Source organism: Ochotona curzoniae, unplaced genomic scaffold (assembly GCF_017591425.1).
Source record: "Ochotona curzoniae isolate NIBS_2020 unplaced genomic scaffold, NIBS_Ocur_1.0 contig_2404, whole genome shotgun sequence".
NCBI classification, from domain to species: Eukaryota; Metazoa; Chordata; class Mammalia; order Lagomorpha; family Ochotonidae; genus Ochotona; species Ochotona curzoniae.
In genome coordinates, this window is record NW_024465451.1 from 5624848 (window position 1) to 5646643 (window position 21796).

At 48.2% G+C, this 21796-nt stretch overlaps 1 protein-coding gene across 1 annotated transcript in view; it reads right to left on the bottom strand.

Moving 5' to 3' along the window:
- KIAA0319L (KIAA0319 like) overlaps positions 1-21796 on the bottom strand; it is a 109021-nt gene that overhangs the window by 5707 nt on the left and 81518 nt on the right. The window contains exons 7-17 of the mRNA XM_040974192.1: positions 21112-21199; positions 19270-19362; positions 17431-17563; positions 12953-13181; positions 11197-11320; positions 10504-10636; positions 8448-8596; positions 7395-7546; positions 6583-6721; positions 5054-5213; positions 665-807 (exon numbers count right to left, since the gene is read on the bottom strand). Of these exons, the coding sequence (XP_040830126.1) occupies positions 665-807; positions 5054-5213; positions 6583-6721; positions 7395-7546; positions 8448-8596; positions 10504-10636; positions 11197-11320; positions 12953-13181; positions 17431-17563; positions 19270-19362; positions 21112-21199 (1543 nt within the window). The remainder of the gene's footprint in view (positions 1-664; positions 808-5053; positions 5214-6582; positions 6722-7394; positions 7547-8447; positions 8597-10503; positions 10637-11196; positions 11321-12952; positions 13182-17430; positions 17564-19269; positions 19363-21111; positions 21200-21796) is intronic.

Sequence of the window (21796 nt, forward strand, 5' to 3'; positions counted from 1 at the left end):
GGCTGTGAGGTTATGCCCCAAAGCCTGCCACCCCGCTGCCCCCTGGGGAAGCTCCCAGGACACCTGCCCCATTGCTGTGACAGGCAGTGCATGGCCTGCTGTCACCAGTTCATGGCCATGAAATGGGAGCAGCTAGAGGCCGCCAGACAGGCACCCTGACTGCTTTCCCTTGGCCTCCCCACCCTCTTAGAGGAGATTGCAATTACACAAGTAAAAAACACATTTATTATTACAAAGGAAAGAAATTAAAACTGAACATGGCTTTGAAATCTGTAAGAACACAAAGTTTTGAAATCTGTGTCTATTAAAGTAGTAAGTAACAAGCCCTAGGAGTGGATCTAACCACTGTTTCAATTTTGAAGTAATCAGCGTGGTATTCTGTCATGTGAGGACATGAAGTGACTTGTGATTCCTCTCGCCCCAAAGTCACATATCCTGCACCGATGCCAACCTGTGCAATCAAGAGGCTCGGGCCAAGGACAGTAACTCGCCTGGTCCAAGCTCCCAGCGCCCCTGCAGCCTCTCTCCAAGCCCCAGGTTCAGAACCCAGCAGTGACTCGGGACACTTGATGACAGCCATGCAGGCTGACTGGGCCCGTGTGCCCCCGGGCACGGGGACTCAAGGGAGGGGATAGTCATGCCCCTGCACCCCCACATCACTCACTGACAGTGTTGATTTCCAGGGCTCCAAATATCAGGAAGTCTGCCTTTTGCTTCTGTAGTTCACTCTTGAGCATCGCTGCCACCTGATGGCCCTTGAAGATCTGGTGGGAAGGCTCGTTCTGAACGAAGAACACCATCTTGGTGCTGTGGAGACACGCAACAGCAGGAGTGAGCCGGAGCTGTCCGCGGCCACAGCAGCGACAGGCGCCATGTGCTCAGCACCTTCTAAGTGTATGCACACTCGGTCAGAGTTATGGGTGTCCTCTCCGTCTACCGAGACAACCGGGAGCTCAGAGGGGTAACTTGCCCAAGGTCACACAGTTAATTACAGCAGAGCCAGATCACAAATCTGTTATGTCTGACTCCAAAGTCCATTCCTTCACTTCTTGATTACAGATTTATTTACTTACTTACGAAAGGCAGAATGATGGAGAGATGGAGAATGAGAGCTTCCATCCACTGATCTGCTTTACCTCAAAGGCCTGTAACAGTGAGGCCTGGGTGAGGCCAAGGCCAGGCGCTGGGAGCTCCCCAGGGCCTCCCACATGGCTGACAGGAGCCTCTGCACTTGCCAGGTCCATTAGCAGAGAGCTGGTGAGAAGCAGAGCAGCCAGACTCAAGCGGTACCCAATACAGCACTCAGGAGTCCCCAGAGGCGGCCTAAGTGCTGTGTCATGAAGCCCACCCCAAAACCCATTAAGCACCCTGAGCTGGAGCAGGCATCTGTCACAGCAACTAAGCTGCCACCAGGAAGGCCTCCTCCCCAGACCAGAATGCCTGACTCAAGTCCCATCCCTGCTTCTAGGACAGCCTGATGCTCCTGAGTGCCGCAGGAGGCAGCAGGTGTCAGCCCCAGTCCTCAGGATGCTGCCATCCATGCGGAGAGTGGTTCCTGGCTCCCGGTGCAGCCTGGCCTAGCCCGGGCTGCTGTAGGTATTTACAAAGGGAACCAGTGAATGGAAGATTGGTATTTCTCTCTGCCTTTCTATAAACCAGCACATTAAAAAAAAAAAAAAAGATTTATTTTCTTTTTTATTGCAAAGTCAGATATACAGAGAGGAGGAGAGACAGAGAGTAAGATCTTCCATGCACTGCTGTTTCACTCTCCAAGTGACCGCAATGGCTAGAGTTGAGCCAGTCTAAAGCCAGGAGCATGGAGCCTCTTTCAGGTCTCCCATGCAGGTACAGGGTCCCCAAGCTTTGGGCCATCCTCGACTGCTTTCCCAGGACACAAGCAGGGAGCTGGATGGGAAGCAGGGCTGCCGGGATTAGAATCAGTGCCCATATCGGATCCCAGCATGTTCAAGAGAGGACTTTTAGCTGCTAGCCCACCTCACTGGGCCACAATTTTTTTTAATACTTCTAGCTGGCCGGGCTAACAGGAGTACCCATTGCAAATGGCCAGCTACAGGATGAAAAAAGCAGGGCTCAGGCTGGGGCTACATTCTTGTTGCCAGCCTTTTTAAGGCTAAGCCAGTGGTGCTGCTGGATTTCCTCCTGGGTTGCTTGTAAGACAAACTGCTGCGCTTTGTAAAGTGCACTAAAGATTATCCACAAGTCAAAACTACGGCTGTGATGACAATAACAACAAAAGCAACGCCATGGTGTGGCCAGTCCAGATGATCATTTTCTGTTTGAGACAAAACAGGCTCACATCTGAGCAGCACAGGATCCAGTCTCCATGTCAGTCCTGCTCGGATCTCAATGCCCTGTACAGGTGGCACGGCTGGGTGGGGCCTGTGGATCCTACTGCCCTGGGCCACCAGGGCCGCTTGTCTCTATCCCAAGGTCCCAAATGGACAGGATGATGTTGTGTGTGTCACACATCAAAGTTCAGGAACCTGCTGTACAGTGAGGCTGAGTGGGGCATTAGGAATTCCAGAATCAAGAAACGTGCTTCCCCTTGCTTTTGCCTGGTTCCCTATCCATGTTTATAGATCCATTTCTGTCTTTACATCAAAGCTCCTCAAATCTTTATCTCCTCTCCCCACGCCTCTCCTGTGTGGCCAATCTCCACGCGCAAACGCTTATGACAATATCTACCCCGATCGTCCACAGAGCCCTCCGACATGGGGCAAAACCCTTTAAAGGAGTACTACATGTTAGGGACCACACCAAGATGATCTCATTTTCCCCTCAGTAGCAGATACTGGTACTTTCACAGGTGATGAAATGGGCTCAGAAAGGTAGAGTAACTCCCACAGCCACAGAGATCCCTGATGGGTACAGTTCAGAGCTGTGTGCGCGCGTGCGTGCGTGAGTGGAAGGCCCTCAGGCTTGCCCACTGGGGCGTGTTTTCTTGCTCCTGCAACATGCTGCCCCTGAATTCCTACACTAAGTCAATCCACCCAAACCAGAACCCAAAGGAGTTCACATCCTTCTCTCTTCCTTAGGCCCCCTCTGCAAGAGCCACCTGGCCAGTGCTGGTGCTGTGACACAGGTTAAGCAGCTGCCTGGGATGCTAGCACCCCTCCCGAGGGCTGGTTCGAGTCCCAGCTGCTCCACTTCTGATTCCGTTCCCTGCTAATAGGACTGGAAAGGGCAGAAGATGGCCCGAGTGCTTGGGTCCCTGACATCTAGGAGACCCGGATGGAGCTCCAGCCTCCTGGCTTGGGCCTGGCCTGGCTCTGGGAATGATTCAGCAGATGGAAGATATCTCCTTCTCTGTCTCACTTTCCTTTTTTTCTGTTAACACTGCCGTTCACATAACTATTACCAAAAAGCAAAACAAAACAAACAAACCACAAGCCATTGCCCTTGTTCTGTGTCTGAGTTGTGAGTACAGCTTAAGCAAAAACAAAAAGGCCTCATCACCCTGCCTCGGAGCCTGCAAGGCCCAGTGCATATCACAGCCAGCTGAGGGGCTGAGGTGTCCTGGGTGCACAGCCCCTCCTGGCTGCAGGTCAGGGGTGGGGGCTCAGGTTAAAAGCTCAGAGAAGCTTCCGGCATGTCTGCTGCAGAGTCTGGAACCTCTGTCACCTGCTGCCTCGGCCCTCAGCTGGAACCCCAGTTCTGCAGCCTTCCCCAGAGCTGCTTCTAACTTCCCTCCCACCCCCTCAGATGGAACCCAGGACACTGGACCAACACAATCACACCCACACCGGCACCTCCTCCTTTCTCCTGCGCTGGACCCCAAGACCTTCAGCTGTCTGTTACGGACCACCCCTGTCCCCTCCACAGCTTCTCCCTCTGCACCTCCTGGTAGTCCGCCCGAGGCTCACGTATTTGTCCCGGACAGGTGTTCTCCTGGCCTTCCTCCCACCTCCCTGACTGATCTTCGTTTCCTCTGCTACCTCTTTCTCTGTGTCCTCTGAAATACTGGTGTTCTTCTCCATAGTTCTGTCCTTCCCTCCTCACTCTCCCATTAGGGACTGTTCCATCCTCATGCTTGTGACCCCTGCGCATATGCGGGTGACTCCACGTCTCTCTGGCTCTTCCTCCCACCCAAGTTCCAGAATCCTCCTGGAAGTGTCTGGTGGCATATCTCTCCCTGTACCTGCAATACACCCAGGCTCACCAGCGCAAACAGGTTCCCTTTGTCCCTCCAGCCGGGCAGACGGCCTGGGCTAGCTCTTCAGACTTGCACCGACACCTTTGGCATCACTGCTTCACCAACGGCACTCCGCCGACCACCATGTCCCGTGGATGCACCTCCAGTTCTCTTTCCCTTCTAACACCACCTTAATTCAGGTTTTACGCCTGTTCAACTGGACTATTCTAGAAGCTTTCTGACTGGTTCTCTAGCCCGCAGTTTCTCCCTATTTTTATCTAGCCTTCTTACAGAAAAAAAAAATTTTTTTTAAAGGATTTCCTTGCTTTAAAAATAAAACAAGCACCCCTCATATACACACACAACCAAGCAACGAGGGTCCTCCTGGGCAGACATTCAGAGCTAACGTGCACAGCTCTGGTGTCTCCACAGCCAGCCTCATATCCCACCCTGGGGTTTTTGCACCAGATGGTTGCTTCTTGAAGACATGCTACCCTTTCACATCATGGGACCTGGACCTGAAGTTGCACCTGGTTTCCCTAGGTCAGCTTTGGGAAGTTTCACCCCCTGCCCCCTCGTTCTTCGGGAAGACTTAACTGTTCCCGCCTGTGCATTTCCATGATGCTACGCAGGGTGGACTGTATGCGCTATGTGCACCTGACTGTCCCGAAACAGACTATGGGCTTCCAAAAGAGCAGATCTCCTCCACCCCTGTCCATACCCCATTGAGTGTCTAGGGACAGAGTGAGTGAGCGGGACCAGGGCAGAGACAGATGCCGTGAGGGACTGCTGGCTGGAGGACCCACCCTTCCCTGCCTGTCCAGGCTGCTTCTCGGCTCGCTCCAGAAGGCCAGGGAGCCCTGGTCTTTCCTTTTCTCCCCCCAGGCATTGCCCAGCTACCTCTGCTCCGTGTACGGCTGAATCTTTTGCACAATGATGTCGGAGTCCAGCACCCCCAGGAGGACCCCAATCTGGCGGATGAACATCCCCTTCAGCCTCTCAGTGAGCTGACTGACGTTGACGTCCAAGATGATCTCCACTAGGTTGCTTTTCCTGGGATCTGGAAGGCACGTGGACCAGTCATGGCTTTAGAATTGGAGCATGAATGCAGCCCTGCCAGCCAGGGTGCATGTGCTGTGGAACAAAGGCATTTGGCCTTTCTTTGAGTGGAAGGGCCCTGTTTGGGCACTGGGGCTGGCTGGAGGAGCATGCCCGTTCTCCTGGCTATCTGTGGGTGACTGCACACAGGCTAGAGGGGTCTCAGGAGGGGTTAGGGAGGGGAAGCAGGAAGAGAGGGGAACTCTGAGCCATCGACACTACACAGCCTCTGCTGGGCTGGTGTGGCTGGGATCTCCACCTACATGGCACAAAGCAGGCACCCTCTCCTGACTCAGTCACTGTTGGGGACACACTGAGCTCTGTCTACTCCGGGGAAAAACTCCCTCTCAGCTCCTCTCAGGAGGGGAAAGGAGGGCATCTTGCCCTCCAGGTTCCAGTTCAGCGACCATAGGAAATCCAGGCCAAGAAACCAGGATTTCCTTGGGCACCGGCACACAGCTGCACTGACTTTTTAAACCCTAGAACTGTGGGTCGAGTGTGCTTTTCTTATGGATATGTCCCAAAGAGTGCTCTACACGTGGGAGTAAAAGGTGGATGCTCGGAACGTGCTATTCACATACTCAGACGTGCCATTTGCCTGTTTGCATGTGTACTCCACACCATCAGCAGGCTGTCTGTGAGTCTCCAAGCTAAGGGGACTTCACAGCATCTCATCTGCTGTCCTTTCTGAGCCAGGACAAGGACAGAGGTACCATCCCATCTCCGTCATCTGTACATCATCAAGAGGAGGTTTGAAGTTAATGCCTTCTCATCAGAAGCCCAGTGATTTATAAAGTTCTCCCCACCTCCACATTCAGTTCTTCCTTATCACCAAATTAGCTTTGAAGCAAAAACAAAAACATGGCTCTATTAAGGAAGACAGCTTATTTCTGAATCTCTCAAGGAAGCACAGGATGTTAGCTGCTTTACCTGTCTGGGGATGCTAGGTAAGGCCTGAAGCTTCACAGCTGGAAGCTGATGGGACAGCATGAGCTCATGTTCCCAGAGTACCCTGGGCCCACTGTCCACAGTCACGTGCTGAGAAAGGGCTAGACGAGGGGCACAGAGGCCTGGCTCTGACACAACCGCTGTGTGACGTTGAGCAAGCCCTGCCCTCTCGGAGTTTGTCTCTCCATTTGAGCTGAGCGGGAACAGGGGCATGGGGTGTCTGCATGGGGAGGAGGGTTGCTGTTGGGTCAGTCCCTGAGGATTCCTTAGCTCGGGATCTCCGGACTCCAGGTGACAGCACATATGCCATCCAGCTCTGTCTTGGCTGAGGGGAAGGAGTTCAGGACAGAGGCCCTGACAGGCTCATCACAGAAGGAACTTACCTGGCTTCACCTCCACTGTGGTCCGGTCTGTGTCACTCTCACCCTTTGCATCAGTCACTTTCAGGTGAAAGGTGTAGGTTCCCTCGACCAGGTTGGCAAGAAAGAGGACGGGGTGATGGTCAGAGTGGTTTAGCACCTCCTGTAGGGTCGCACAACACAGCCAGTTGCAGGACAGAACTCTGTTGCTTTCTCGGAGTGCCTGCCTGCTTCTGCCAGCACAGAACCTCCTCCCACCCCCATCCTGGCTGGACTGCCTCAGCTCTGGGCAGCTCAGGCCACAGCTGTTAGGATAGGGCAGAGGACCCTAGCATACAGAATGACACTCAGCAAGTCATTTAGAGAATAATCTAGATTGGATTTGGGGGCTTCTTGGTTAAAACAGATGTTGATGGAGTCAGCGTTGGGATACAGCGAGTAAAGCTGCCAGCTGCAATGCTGGTACCCCATGTGGGCACTGGTTAGAGTCCCAGCTTCTCCACTTTCTAGCCAGCTCCAAGCTAATGTGCCTGGGGAAAGCAGTACAGATGGCCTAAATTCTTGGGGCCCTGTACTCATGTAAGGGACCTAGATGAAACCCCTAGTTCCTAGCTCTGGCTTGCCCCAGTCCGGGCCTGTGACCATCTGGCAAGTGAACCAGGAGATGGCAGATCTCCGTCTCTCCTCCTCTCTATGTAACTATGATATTCAAATAAGTAAAAAAAAATAATCTTTAAAAATATGTATTAAAATACTTGGTCTCCCCCTAGGCTCCATCTTGTTACCTAATCCTCATGTGGCCACTCGCCACCACCCCCAGCTCCTGGCACACTTACCCCTGCTGCTGGACTGCCCTCATCTCGAGTCCAGAGGTAGCTGACTATTCCCTTGTCATCTGAGGACTTGGAGCCATCCAGCTCTGCTGTGTTCGTGGGCAGGGTAATCACCACATTCGTAGTTATCCTGGCTGTAGGTGGTTTGTTCATTTCTAACCAAAGAGAATCACTGAAATCATAGACATTCTACAGAAGAAGGAAGGTGCCTTCCTTCCTCAGGAAGTTAAGTACCAACAGCACCTTAAATGGCAAAATCTTTTCAGTGTCTGCCCATGATAGTAACCAATAGTATGTAGGTCTCCCATCCCACCAGAGAACTGTGGTCTCGATACCAGGGCACAGGAAGGAGTAAACAAAAAGCCCAGGTCATTTCAAGCCTGAGAGCTTGGGCTTCATGAATCAACACCAACAATTCTTGAAAATCTCTTAAAGCGCTGGTCACTGAACACCGTATTTGGTTCCTGCCTTGATACTTAATGAGAGAAAAAGGACAGGGAACTCTCTCCTATTCTGGGCCCGTTTGATGCTTTGTTTGCTCGGTAATTACTAAGCTCAGTATATGGGTCTGGAGCTCAAGGTACCCAGCCTGCACATCTGATGGTTTTTCCCACTATTAGCTCCTGGCCCTCTCCCAGGTGCTCACTGGTCACTGCACCTGCAAGCCAGAGCTAGGTCAACTCATCCTGGCCTTGAGTCAGCCTGGGCCTGCGGCTACAGGAGGCTGCAGTGCAGTGTCGTTATCCTCAGGCCTGCCAGCAGGTGTCACTGCAGCCAGAGTCACAGACTCAGCAAAGAGGCAAAATGAAAACACCAATGAAGAGCCCTCCATCCTTTACCCGTTCGGGGTAGTCAGCTGGGAGCAAGGGAAGAGAGGGCAGCAGGGAAGTGAAAAGGTCACCCTACGGTCACTCTCAATGAAAGGTTGTTTTAGAAAAGCAAAAAACCTACTGCCCTCTTGCCACCCTTCTGCCCCACCTCGTTCTAATACATTCTGTAGCCACTGAAGCGAACAAGATGCCTCAGCTGTCACCCAAGCCAGAGGCAGGGACGTACCTTCTTTGACAATGACGTTCACGGAGCTCTGGCTTTGCAGGTTCCTCTCATCTTTGACAGTCAAGGTAAACACGTAGGTCCCCACCTGCAGTCCAGACACGGTGGCGACACTGCTGTTAGCATTCTCGAGCTGCACCCCATCAGGTCCCCTGGAGAAAGACAGTGACCACAGGGTGGAGGGGGACCTGTGTCCACGCTCCTGACCCTGATCTTGCAGGAGGAAACAGCTACTCCCTTTGCTAAGACAAAAACTACTGTTTCCCAGGCTTCAGCAGGACACATTTAAAAATATTCCATTTGGACAAAGTGCCACTTGATCCCAAACAACAAGCTCCCTGCTGGTCACAAAATTCACTTCCCTAGTGTTCAAATATGTCTTAGTCTTATCCTTTACATCAGCTTCTGAAAGCTAGAATCCCTCACTGTTCCAATTTGTAAAAGGAAGAAACCTCTCTGCACAAATCAGCATAACCATTCGAGCGAGGTTTCTGGGCAGACGTCCAGTCTGGTGGTTCAGATGCCCACAGCCCATCCTGCTAACGCACACTGTGGCAGGCAGCAGGAGATGGCTCAAGAACACGGATCCTGCCACCCAGGGGGAAGATCCAGATCAAGCTCTGGTTCCTGGCAATGACCTGGCCTAGCTGCAACTGTGGTGGGCAGGCCACCTTTCTCTGGCTCTTTCTCTCTGCCTCTGAAAAAGAAAAAAAAAAAGTTTCTGAAAAGCATTTCTGGCCCAGTAACTAGCTCGGCTCAGTAAAGAAGCAAAGTGTACATTTCTTTAACACTTGTCCAAATCCCTCCTGAAGGCAATGAGCCAAGGCTGCAGAGGCACTCTCAGGACAAAGCCATCCTCTCAGCAGCTCCATCAGCGAAAGGCTCCCTCCAGGGCTGGGGCAGGGCCAGAGGGCAGGGGGCCTGGCTCCCTGCCTCCCCTAGGGGCCATCGGAGCACAAGGCTGCAGGGAGCAAGTGCAGCCCTTCTGCACTAGCATCTGAATGTCCCACACTGTGTGGAAAACTACACAAGAGCCAGCGAAATCTGCAGACACCAGCGTTTGCTTTATTTTGTTGGGCTTATTAGATTCAGAACCTCTGACCCTAGAGGCATCTCCTGAAACACAGTCTCCTCTCAAAAGCAATGCTGAGCTTGATCTCTGCTTAGTGCTAACAAAACCCGGCTGAAAGGTTTACCAGCTGTATCTTCAATAAGCAATTATAATAAAAGCATACTGGGCTGAGGAAGAGCACGCTCTCTGTAATAGAGAAACAAGAGCAGAGGGAGATAATTTCTAGAAACCAACGCAGTTAAGTGGTTTCCAGTCAGATTACACCCGTTCCACCCATCTCTAGTGTGCCTCGTCAAAAAACAAAACAAAACAGAAACAAACAGAAAACCCAGCCTGTACAATGGCTGCTACCTTCGGAAATGGAGAATGCTTTTAGCTTCCCCTTGGGCTTATTTTGCTTCCTGTGGGATTCTGCATATAATTCGAGTTCCATTTGTTACGGTTTAAAGGAACTCAAAGAAACTGTGAGAAGCAGGAATGGTGCAATCAGGCAATTTCAGCTTAATTAGTATTATTTCAGTAAAGCCTTTGGCCTCTGGCTAACATAAATTGGTAAATGATGTCTTCAAGGAAACAATAACAGAGTAATACTTTGATTTTGTATTTGAATTTTTGATTCCTCTTAATAGCTCCTTTGCCCCCTTCTCCCCACCTGCCAGCATTGCCCTGTTAATTTTGAGCAATAATACTTTTCTGCTCCATTACCCCTTCCATCCTGCCTCTCATGTGTAATTAAACATTGCATTTCAGCAGAGGGGCTGTACCTGCAGAAACACTAGGCTCCTGTGGTACTACCTGGCATAGCTGATGGCAAACAGTCCTGCTTTTCTTATAAAAAATTATCTATAAAACTGCTTTCTTAGAGAGGACATGTGGGACTGCAAGCATGTCTTTCTCAGTATTCCCACTGGATGGGCTTGTCAAAGCAAGTCGGTACTTGGGAACAAATGCAAACAGACTCTCCTGTAGCCTGGGACCAACACTCACTGGGTCTTCTCCCAGAGGTAGGAGGCAATTCTCTGATCATCTGAGCTCTTGCTGCCATCCAGGGTTGTGCTGTCCACCGGCAGGGTCAGCTCTTTGTCTGGGCCGGCGTCGGCTTGGGGAGGCTTGTTGTTCTCTAGGAGACAGAGGTGTGGAGGTCAAAAGCAATCCACTTGGCTGAGAAAGGAGAAGACCCAATGGGACACGGGTGCTGGAAGGTATGGGAACCCTGTGTGTGAGCCCACAGGAATGGCACATAATGTGGGAGACAGGGATACTGTTAGGGAGCTCACAGGGGAAAATGTAAGACTAAGAAGTACCAAACAACTCCAACAGAGCATAAAGCGAGCTACAGTACCAGGCCACGAGGGGCCACTGAAAGAATGTGAGTGTCCAAGTGGGGCTTTCCTGAGGAAATGGGTTTCACACTGGCCACTGGAAAACATGGAAGAGTTTATGCTGGCACAGCCCGCATCTCCTGCGTGCCCTCTAAGGCACAATAACTAGCCAAGGGAGGGCACGTACAGAGGCTGGGATCACCAGCCAAAAAGAAAGCACAGGGAGAATGGACAACAGAAGTTGCCAGAAGTTTCACGGACTGGTGCCTTCTGCTTCTTTCCTCTTAGACACCTTACACCCACTGAGGTTCAAGAGAGGAGCCATGAGAAAGGCCTGTGCCACAGGGATGGGACTCACCAGGCTGCACAATGACGGTCACCTGAGCAGTGGCCTGCTGTCCTATAGTGTCAGTCACCATGAGCTGGTAAGTGTAGTCTCCTTCTTGCATTGCGGAGAGCTGCAGGATGGGTGTTCTGACACCCTACACATGTAAATATGGAAGTGGGAAAACAGATTGCTGTGAGCATGATACGCAGCAATAATCCCTACTCTGGTGGAATCGATTTACCCAGTTTTCTAAACCCAAGTTGGTACTGAGCTATTACTTCCCAATTCAGTCTAAGTAGTGACTGTTGAACCAGACACCGTAAGTCGACTTACTAAGACTTGGTATGATTCTGCAGCATGAGAGCAATCTGCCAGGTAACATACAGGGCTCACAGCAAACTTCAAATCCAGAAACTTGAGCATTAGAAGGAACATTATAAATAATTTAGGGCAAAATTCCAATGCAGGAGCTTCCTGTAGAACAGTGGGCAAAAGCTGGCAGGCAGCCTGTGGGCTGAATCCAGCTTGTAGGCATTTTGTTTGGCCTGTAGTATCTTACAAGTTAGAAATTTTACATAAAGTTCTCCATTTTTGTCTTCTTTTGAGAAGTTGGGACTACCAAACACTCCTGGTACTACACCTCCATGTGGCAACAACTGGCTGATCCTGAAGAAGAGATGGCCCCACAACTACCCCCTGTGCCCCTGCATACACCAGCTGTTTTCATCTATTTGTCTGATCTGACCTTCTCAGGAAAGAAGATACCCAACTTCCAGTAAGACAATCTTCTCCAATTTCTTTCTTAAAAAAAAAAAAAAAAAAAAAAAAAAAGATTTCTTCCCCCCTTAGGCAGAATTACAGAGAGAAGGAGAGACAGAGAGAGAGAGGATTTTGCATCTGCTGGTTCACTCCCCAAGTGGCTGCGATGATTGCAGGTGAGGTTATTCGGGCCAGGATCTAGGGGCTTCTGCTAAGTCCGCCACATGGCTGCAGAGCCCAAGGACTTGAGCCATTCTCCAATTCTCCTCCACTTTCCCAGATTGGAAGTGGATCAGCCAGGACATGAAACAGTGCTCATGAGATGCTGGCTCTGCAGGCAGAGGCTTAGCCTACTATCTCACAGTGCTGGTCCCTCCTATTTCTAACAACATTCAATCAGATTTGTATCCTTATAGTTCCTAAATCTTTTGACTCTCTGGAATCATCCAAAGCAACCACATTTTTCATTCAGCTTTTTCTCTAATTCTTAAGATAGATTTTCCTGAGGGGCTGGCAGGCACTGTGGTGTGGTAGGTAAAGCCAAAGCTGCTCTCTGTGCTGCCAGCATTCCATTATGAGTGCTGGTTCAAGTCCCAGCTGCTCCACTCCCAATCCAGCTCTCTTCTAATGTAACTGGCCAAAGCAGTGGAAGATGGCCCCAGTGTACAGGCCCTGCCACTTCTGTGAGAGACCTATATGGCTTCTGGGCTGCCTGGGGAGTAAACCAGTGGATGGAAGGTTCTCTCTCTCCCCCTTCCCTCCCTCCCTCTCTCTTTCTCTGTAAATCTGCCATTCAAATAAATAAATAAATCTTACAGAAAGAGAGAATTTCCTTGAACATGCTAACCAAAGCTTCCTAATTTTTTAAAAAAAAAATTATTTTTAGGATCTTCTTATAATCTAAATGGTCCACTCATAAAGCTGACTTTGGCAGTACAAATGGAGCAGAACTAAGCTTTGGAAAGGTAACTGAGCCCAGCAATTCTCCTTCCCCTAGGAGAGGAAGGCAGAGACCATGGCCTCCTACCTGCATCTCCACCACCTTTCCTTTGCTGCTTGGGCTGAGGGACCACTCATAGCTGCTGATACCGTGGTCATCGGTGCTCTGGTTCCCATAGAGGGTAATGGAGTTCTGGGGCAGGGTGATCACTTGGTTGGGGCCTGCGTTGGCCACAGGGGGGTAATCCACGGCTTTGTTCACTGTCAGGTTGGCAGTGGTAGAGTTGCTGGCTCCATCAGAGTCCACTACAGTCAAGCTGTTAGGACAAAGGAGTACAATTACAAAAGGGGTTAAGGAAAGAGAAATTAACCCGACAGGAGTGAGACACCAAGGTGGTAAGGTGACCAATCCCCAACCGGTGCTCCGAGGAGTGCATGGGGTGGCACTAAACACTAACACTGAGTGCTTACCGTGTGCCAGACACTAATCCAGGGGAGTGCACAGCAGTCATGAAAGCTGCGCAACAGCTACAATTCTACCAAGTATCATCTTCCTTTGACTCCCTACATGGATGAGGGAACTGAGGCAGAGAGCAGCACCGTGACAGGCCCAGGCTCACAGAGCTTGGCAGTCGTTGGTTGGGGACTGGATGCAGGCAATATGTTTCCAGCACCATTTGGTTCTGTTGCCTGCTGAAACCGTAGAAGCCCCTGGAACGACCCTCACCCAGGAGGAGGCATCTTGCATTGCACTTTATACGAGGCTTAAAGGAGTTGAGCACACTACCCGGGGGTTACATGGTCAGCTACCATACAAGCCTAGTTCTCTAGTTCCAAAGCTCAGACACCACATCTTAAGATTGCTCCTGGTTCTCACCTTGGGGAGTTCAAAGCCGCTCCACTAAAAAGAACAAACTCAGGCTGTAGCAGGCTGTCCTGCCATCATGCAGACCATAGGAAGGGACACCCTGAGTAGACAGCCCCTGACGGACTAGGAGGGCTGGCTACGGTAAGGCAGGAGCTTATGAAGGAAATGAATTCTCCTACGCAACAGTTCCACAGTTTGTGTCAGTGAGAAACAAGATTTGCAAGAGGAATAAAAAAAAAATGTTCTTTTAAAAGCAGACTTTTACCTAAATGATGCCTTCCAGCTGAACAGCCTAAAGCTGCTCATGCCACCTCAAAATGTGAGCATAAGCAAGCAAGGAGGATTGGGTTCCTTCCATTTTGCTGACAGGAAGAGGATAAGCATAGAAAAGACATGCGGTGTGTTTGATTCTCAGCACCAACCACAGACGGAGCCAGACATCTGTGAGGTCACATCCCACCTTCTCACCTGTAATCTTTGGTCTGAAAGGGGGTTTTGGAATCATACCCTTTAGTAGAAAAGCACAAAAGCTTGTACATCCTTGTATAAACCAGCAAGTATCAGAAACAGGAAAACGTGCAGAAGTTTTGCTCCTTCTCCCAGTTTCCATATTGTTTTCACAGTTTGCTTGTTTGCTTCTTTTGTTTTTTAACCTATCTCACTTGTATGTCACACAAAAGCAAGTTATACCAAGATAGCTAAAGAACAGCCGCTTTCTGCTGTGACTTTCACCTTGGGCACTCCCTGGCTTGTCCCAAGAATCTCAAACAGCACCTGACCACAGGGCTGGGGAGTGGCCACTGCTGGGTACAAGTAGGAGAGAGGAAAAAGTGAGACGCAGTTAGATTGATTCACAGTGCTAATCTACTCCAATCCCATCATCAATTAGAAAAAAAGAACTAAAAGTTAGGGAAATAGTATGGGTCTAAGACCCCAATCTACCGAAAAAGCTGTGGGCTAACACTGGAGTCAAATCTTACAACCTGGAGTTAGACTGCTGTGTGACCTTGGACAAAGTACTTAACCTCTTGTGCTAAAATTTTCTAATGTACAAAATGAAAATAACCATCATAATCTCATGATCCGTTACAAGGTTTAAACGAGACATTGCAAACAGGAACTCAGACTAGCGTTTAGCATATATGGTAAATATTTTCAAGAAATGCTAGTCATCATTATTATAATTTTCTAAAACTATAAATGGAAAAATTTCTGATATTACAAATTGGTGGGGAAAAAAACCCCACAGATGTCTAGGGTAAGCCACCTACAAGGCTCTCATCTGGTCCCGGCAGCCACCTGTCACTCTCGAGAGCCTAGAGTCCACAGGAGTGCTCCAAGTCAGAACTTGCAAATTGATTTCTATGTAAGTGTCGTGCTAGGAAACTCATCTCGGTCCCTAGTAGTGTAAGACTTGACCAATCTCAGATTCACGGGGAGAGAGATCCCTGGGAATCAGCTGCCACAGGCCACAGCATGGGAAGGGGCGGAGACGGGCACTGAGCACACAGGGAGAGAGCAGAGCCACATGCTTCCCTCGGGAGGTCAAAGAGGAAGGAACGAAACACAGGGAGGCCTCAAAAAGGTCACAGAAATTCATACTATGGGGAAAAAACAGTGTGGATTTCAAACATTTTGTATTCCAATAAGATTGTCTTCTAGTTCCATTTTGGCAGTACTCTCATACAAGGCCCATGCAAAGGAGGCCGAATGGCATTTGAGTTCCAGCTGCGTGACCTCATGCAAGTTACCAAATACAAGAAGTTACTAAGTACTCATTTTTCTCAGCTGTAAAAAGATGATGTGTCATCAACGAATTCTATTTGTGTGATACTTACGTACAAGTAACACAAGAAATTATGTTATAGGGATTACTCTTAAGCCTGCTTAAGCCTTACCAATTACATTCTAGAATGTCACCACTAATTCCCAAAGCTCTTTCTTTTGCATTAGATTCTCAAAAAAGGGACAGGTGGGCCCGGTGCTGTGGCGCAAGTGGTTAAAGGTCCTCGCCTTGCACGCCCGGGATCCCCTATGGGCGCCAGTTCTAATCCCGGCAGCCCCGCTTCCCTTCCAGCTCCCTGCCTGTGGCCTGGGAAAGCAGCAGAGGACGGCCCAGGGCTTTGGGAACCTGCACCCACGTGGGAGACCCGGAAGAGGCTCCTGGCTTCGGATCGGCATAGTATCGGCCCGTTGCGCTCACTTGGGGAGTGAATCATCAGACGGAAGATCTTCCTCTCTGTCTCTCCTCTCTGTATATCCGCCTTTCCAATGAAAAAATAATAAAAATAAACCTTTAAAAAAAAAAAAGGGACAGGTGTAATGCAGTGGGTTAACTGGCTGCTTGGCTTGTATCCTATACTGGAATAGTCCTGGCTATTCCATTTTCCTTTTCTAAGATGTATTTATTTTTATTGGAGAGGCAGATTTACAGAGAGGAGAGACAGAGAGTAAGATCTTCCATCCTCTGGTCCGCCCACCAAGTAGCTGTAACAGCTGGAGCTGAGCTGATCTGAAGCCAGGAGCCAGGAGTTTCTCCTGGATCTCCCATGTGGATTCAGGGTCCCAAGGCTTTGAGTCACATTCTCTACTGCTTTCCCAGGCCACAAGCAGTACAGTAGGGAGCTGGATGGCAAGTGGAGCAGCCAGGACATGAACCAGCTCCCATATGGGATCTTGGTGGTTGCAAGGTGAGGATTTAGCCACTACGCTATCGCAGGCCCACTGGCAATTCCACTTCTCACCCAGCTTGCTGCCAATGTGCCAAGGAAGGCAGAGTATGATGGTCCAAGTATTTGAGTTCCTGCAACACATGTAGGAGGCCTGGATGGAGCTCCTGACTTCTATCGGGCCCTGCCCTGACTATTGCAGGCATTTTAGGAGTGAACCAGTAGATAAAAGATTCTCTCCTTATCTCTCTCGCACTGTCACTCTTTTAAATAAATAAGTAAGTCCTTTTTTAAAGCCTCCCAAAAGCCCTAACAGAGAAAGAGACTACAAACCACATTTACACCAACCACTGAGGTCCCTCAGTTGCGGCAGCATGCCAAGAGGAAAGGACAGGATGGGGACAGGTCCCTGCCAAATTGTGCCTAAGAAAAGGCAGAGAATGACTGGGCCCTTTCACTCCGTGACAAGAAAAATTTTGAAGATATGCAAGATAAAGCTCTTAAAGAGGTTAGGTGTGGTAGATCCTGACCTACTGTACAAGCACCTTTGCCCCCTCAGATGACGTTACGATCAGTACAGGGCTCAAAAACCAAAGAAACCAAAGGCTGTATGGTTAGCCCATCACACCCATAAATGCAATCAACCTGTCTCTTAAAAAATAATGTCTGTCCTGAATATGTACAGACTTTTTTCTTCTTATTATTTCCTAAGTAATAAAATATAGCAACTATTCCCATAGCATCTACATTGTATTAGGCATTATAAGCAAGCTAGAGATCATTAAAAGTATACCAGAGGTTGAGTGAAAGTCAGGTGCAAACACTATACCAGTTATATAGGAGAACTGAGCAAACGTGGATTCTGATATCTTGTGGGGTTTGGGAAGAGTGTCCCCTGTTGATACTAAGGGATGATTGTACAATCAACCAACCCCAGAGTAAATGTGGATTTTTCCCATAAGCATGTAAAACCCCTCAGAGACAAACAAACATGGCATCAGTTAAATATGAATCTAAACCCTGATTTACCTGAAAGTGTAGTTGCCAGGGACGAGCTTACTCAGTTTTAATATGGCTGTATCTTCAGAAATCTTCTCTTCTCTCAGAGGCCCTTTCAGTTCCTCCCAATGGTACTGGACAATTTTATCATCATCAGTGCTTTCTGGACCATAAAGAAACATCAGTTACAAGAGAACACTGGGTCTCAGCACTCATCCAGTTTAAACAAACCAGGACAAACACCCAGAGATTTGAAGCTGGGAAAGCTTCGAGAAACCATGGGCTCTCCTCTCTCTCCAGAGTGCTTCTTCCACGGGAATATTGGGTCATTCTGCCCCTCTGTGAATATTCCAATGCCTAATTTGCCAAAGATTCCAATACAGTCAATCTCTGCTTAAAATGCTACTCTATGAAAAATAGAAAATCAGTAATTCTTAACACAAGAAAAGGTACTCAACCTCACTTAAAAGTAATGCAAATCAAAATCATATTTAAAACATTACTTTTAACCTATCAGATTAAAACAAACCACAAAAGTATCATAACATTATTAAATGGATAAAAGTGCGAAGATGCCCTCTCATTAGCCATGCTGAATACATAAACTGATAGAACCTCCATAATAAGTGATTTAGTGGTATTTATCTTTGCCTCTGCAGTTCTTTTAGAAATTTGTTGTACAGATACACCTGAGCAGGCATTAAACATAAAATTCACAAGATCATTAACATGGTAACACTGTAACAGCAAAAAAGTGAAAATAATCTAAATAATCTTCAACTGATACTGATGCAAATAAGCAAAAATTCAAACAATGAAATTATACAATCATACAGTGAAATGCTATGAATTCTTTTTTAAAAATAAACAAGGACTTTATATATGAGAAAAATGTTGCAACATATAGAAATAAGCGTCATAGGTAATTGTGCAAATAATGTATTACCATTTGTATTAAAAAAGGAGACTAACAACTATGTATAGATCTCTTAGCATGTAACTAACCTGTCTCTGGAAGGGTAATAAAACACCTCTATTGGTTGTCTGGAGGAAAACTGGATAGCTGAGAATGGCCATGGTATCATTCTCACTGTGTCCTTTTACAGATTATTTAACTTTGACCTATACACTACAAAATACTACGGCACAATGGGAACCCTTTCTACTCCACTCCATCACAAGGGCTTCTATCTATTCTTTCTTTTCCCTCTTGGCGTCTATCCCCTTAGTCTCCTCCTCTTGCCAGAATTACTGATGTGAAATGCTTAACCTTTCTGGAGAGCTCTCTGATAAAGCAGTGACTCTCAGCCAACAAATCATTGCTGGTGCCAAGACAGTTACCGTATCAGGCCTTCAGGGGGTCTCAAAGAAACCAAGCAAATACTGGTGAGAGGATTGGTAGAAATCTGAGCCAGGATCAAGGGCAAAGACCCCCCCGAAATGTCACGTCACTCACTGGGTGAGAGCAGCTGGGACTGTGGAGAATACCGCCTGGGTCTCCCAGCAGGACCTGACAGTGATGGGCTTGGGTGAGAGCAGCCAGGGCTCTCAGTTACTAATCACGTGCTGATAACCAAGAAAGGCAACTCTGTGCAAACAACTCTGAAAACCAGGGAATTTCAACTAAAATCATGCTAAATATATGCAAAATCCCACTCTCTCACAATCTCAGAACTATTATTTCAAACACATCACTTGGGAATTTGAAATAGGATGACTGTTTTTATTACTTCCTAACAGTTGTTTCAGGTGCTCAGTCTTCCCATAACCTGGCTAATACAGAATGCAGACAAGGCTGGCCCCGAATGTTCTACCAGGGTTTTCCACCCAGGTACAGTTCTAGAATATCACAGTTGGATAAGTACTTACGGCTGCCATCAATCACGGTGGACGTGGTTGGGAGAGAGATCTCCTGGAACTGGGGTGACACAACTGCGACGGGAGGCTGATTCTTTCGGGGTTCTGCAACAAAGTGACCAGGAAAAAACTGGGAGAGAAGAAAGCTACAGCTGACTAGATTATAAATCAGTTTCTATTACATAATAGTTGGTTGAAGCAGCACCTGATGGGAAAGTCACAAGACCAGGCCATCATTCTAAACTAACATCCCTGGGATTATAAACGCCCCTTCCAACCCTCACCATCCCTACGTATCCTGAATTTCCGTGTGCAGATGCCAGCTAGTTCACAGAGAACGCTTCAACAGCAGGTGACTGCTTTCAGGCAAGTCAGCCTAGAGAAGGATGACAAACAAGCTCTGTGCAATAAAGGCCTTGGCAAGCAAACCAGCCCTTGGCGCAGACAGGGGTGAAAAGAGAGTGGGTGACTGTGCAACCATCCTCGGCTGTGTGACAGGCGACTGTGGCTGAGGGATGGGAAGGTCACAAACCACTCTGGTCCCCCCAGATGACTGAGTTATAGACCCAATGGATGTTTTCTTTGAAAAATGACCAAATGGCAGTTATGCTGAAACATTTATCTATTTATTTTTATCAGAAAAGCAGAATTACAGAGAGGATAGAAGGAGACAGAGACCTTCCAACCACTGGTTCACCCTCCAAATGGCTGCAAGTGCTGGAGCTTTCCAGGTCTCCCACATGGGAGCAGGGGCCCAAGGTCTTGAGCCATCCTCCGCTGTTTCTCCAAGCAATAGCAGGATGTTGGATGGCAAGTGGAGCAGCCAGGAAATAAACTGGTACCCATACGGGATACCAGCACCACCGCCGAGGATTAGTGTGCTATGCCATGCTCTAGCCCCTTTGCTGATACATTTTTTAAAAAGATCAATCTATCTATTTGAAATGCAGAGTTAGAGAGAAAGAGAGAGAGAAACAGATCCATATGTTCACTCCCCAAACAGCCACAATGGCCATGGCTGGGCCAGCCTGAAGCCAGGACCTTGGAATTCCATTTGCGTCTCCCATGTGGGCAGCAGAGACCGAGTACTCAGGCCATTATCCACTGCTTTCTTTGGTACATTATCTGGGAGCTGGACTGGGAATGGAGCGGCCAGGACTTGCAATGGCACTCATATGGGATGTCTGTGTCACAAGCAGCAGCCGGCCCCACTGTGTAGCAGCCATGGCCCTAGTGCTAATGTTTGGAAGGAGATGAAAGCGTACAGGTTCGAAGAATGCAGAAACACAAAACAGTGTTAGGAATTTCTGCCAGTGGATTTGCTCCTCCCCAACTTCTCCCAGATTTCTCTGACAGAACAAAACAAGATGCCCTACTACTGCATCATGCTCCACCAACAGTGGTTCATTTGAAAAGGACAGGATTTGGTTTCCAAGGTCAGTCAGTAAGATTAGAATGAAGAACTCCAGAGAAAGGTAAGAAAGGGTCCATCACCTGGCTGGCTATCTTTCTGCGTCCTAGCCTTCTGGCTTCTTCATGTCTCTTAATCACAACACACAGTGCTCTCTCAGCATGGCCCACTTGGGGAAGTAGTTCTCAGGCAGGCAGCCAGACTGCTCGGTGGGCCATGTGGCCAACACTTCTCTGCCCCAGCCCACTGCTCCCATTGGAACACTTGGAACAAAGTATGCATCTTGCTACTGTAATCTTAATGCTACACCGAACAAGGAATGGCTCAATAAACATCATACGGGTACACACACACACAGAAAAAAACCCAAAGTTAAATCTTCATGTCCTTGAGAGCCCTGCAGAGGGAGCAGTGGAGACACAGCCAGAGCTGGAAGTACCTACCTGGTTCCACGGTGACATTCACATAGCCTTCCCCATGGGCGTGCTGACCATCTACAATCACTTTAAATTCATACAGGCCGGGAGTGAGCTGTGGAAGTGACAGAGCCCTGTCAGACAACCATCAAATGCAGCAGTTGTGTTTAATACTTACATCTGAGTTTTCCCAGGCTGAATTTTACATTCCTCTCTTGCCCCACTTCCAAAATGGAAAAAAAAAAAGTATAAACTAGCTAGGAAGATGAGAAAATAAATTAAACCAAAACAACAAGCAAAAAAAAAAAACTTTTAATGTGAACTTTATTACTAGCTGACTGTGGAACAACAGAAGGGATTTCAATCTCTCTGTACTCCCATTTTCTTTTCAGAAGAACATTAACGGCCCAATCAGCCTACTTCACAGAGTTATGAAATTAAAATAATCAGCTCTTCAAAGAAAAACATTTTGTAAAAATACAAAATGATTCTCTGCTATCTGAAAATTTTTCTCTTCCTATTTCCTCCAACTGTATAAAAAGGCAAAAAACCAAAATAAAACCCCAACAAAATAACCCATCATCTCACTGTTAACATGTCAACTCATCACATTTCTCTATTTCTTTTGTGTCCATGACCACATATAAAACAGTTTTATGTAGGTCATTTGTTCAACAAACATTCGTTGAGACTCAATTATATACCAGTCACT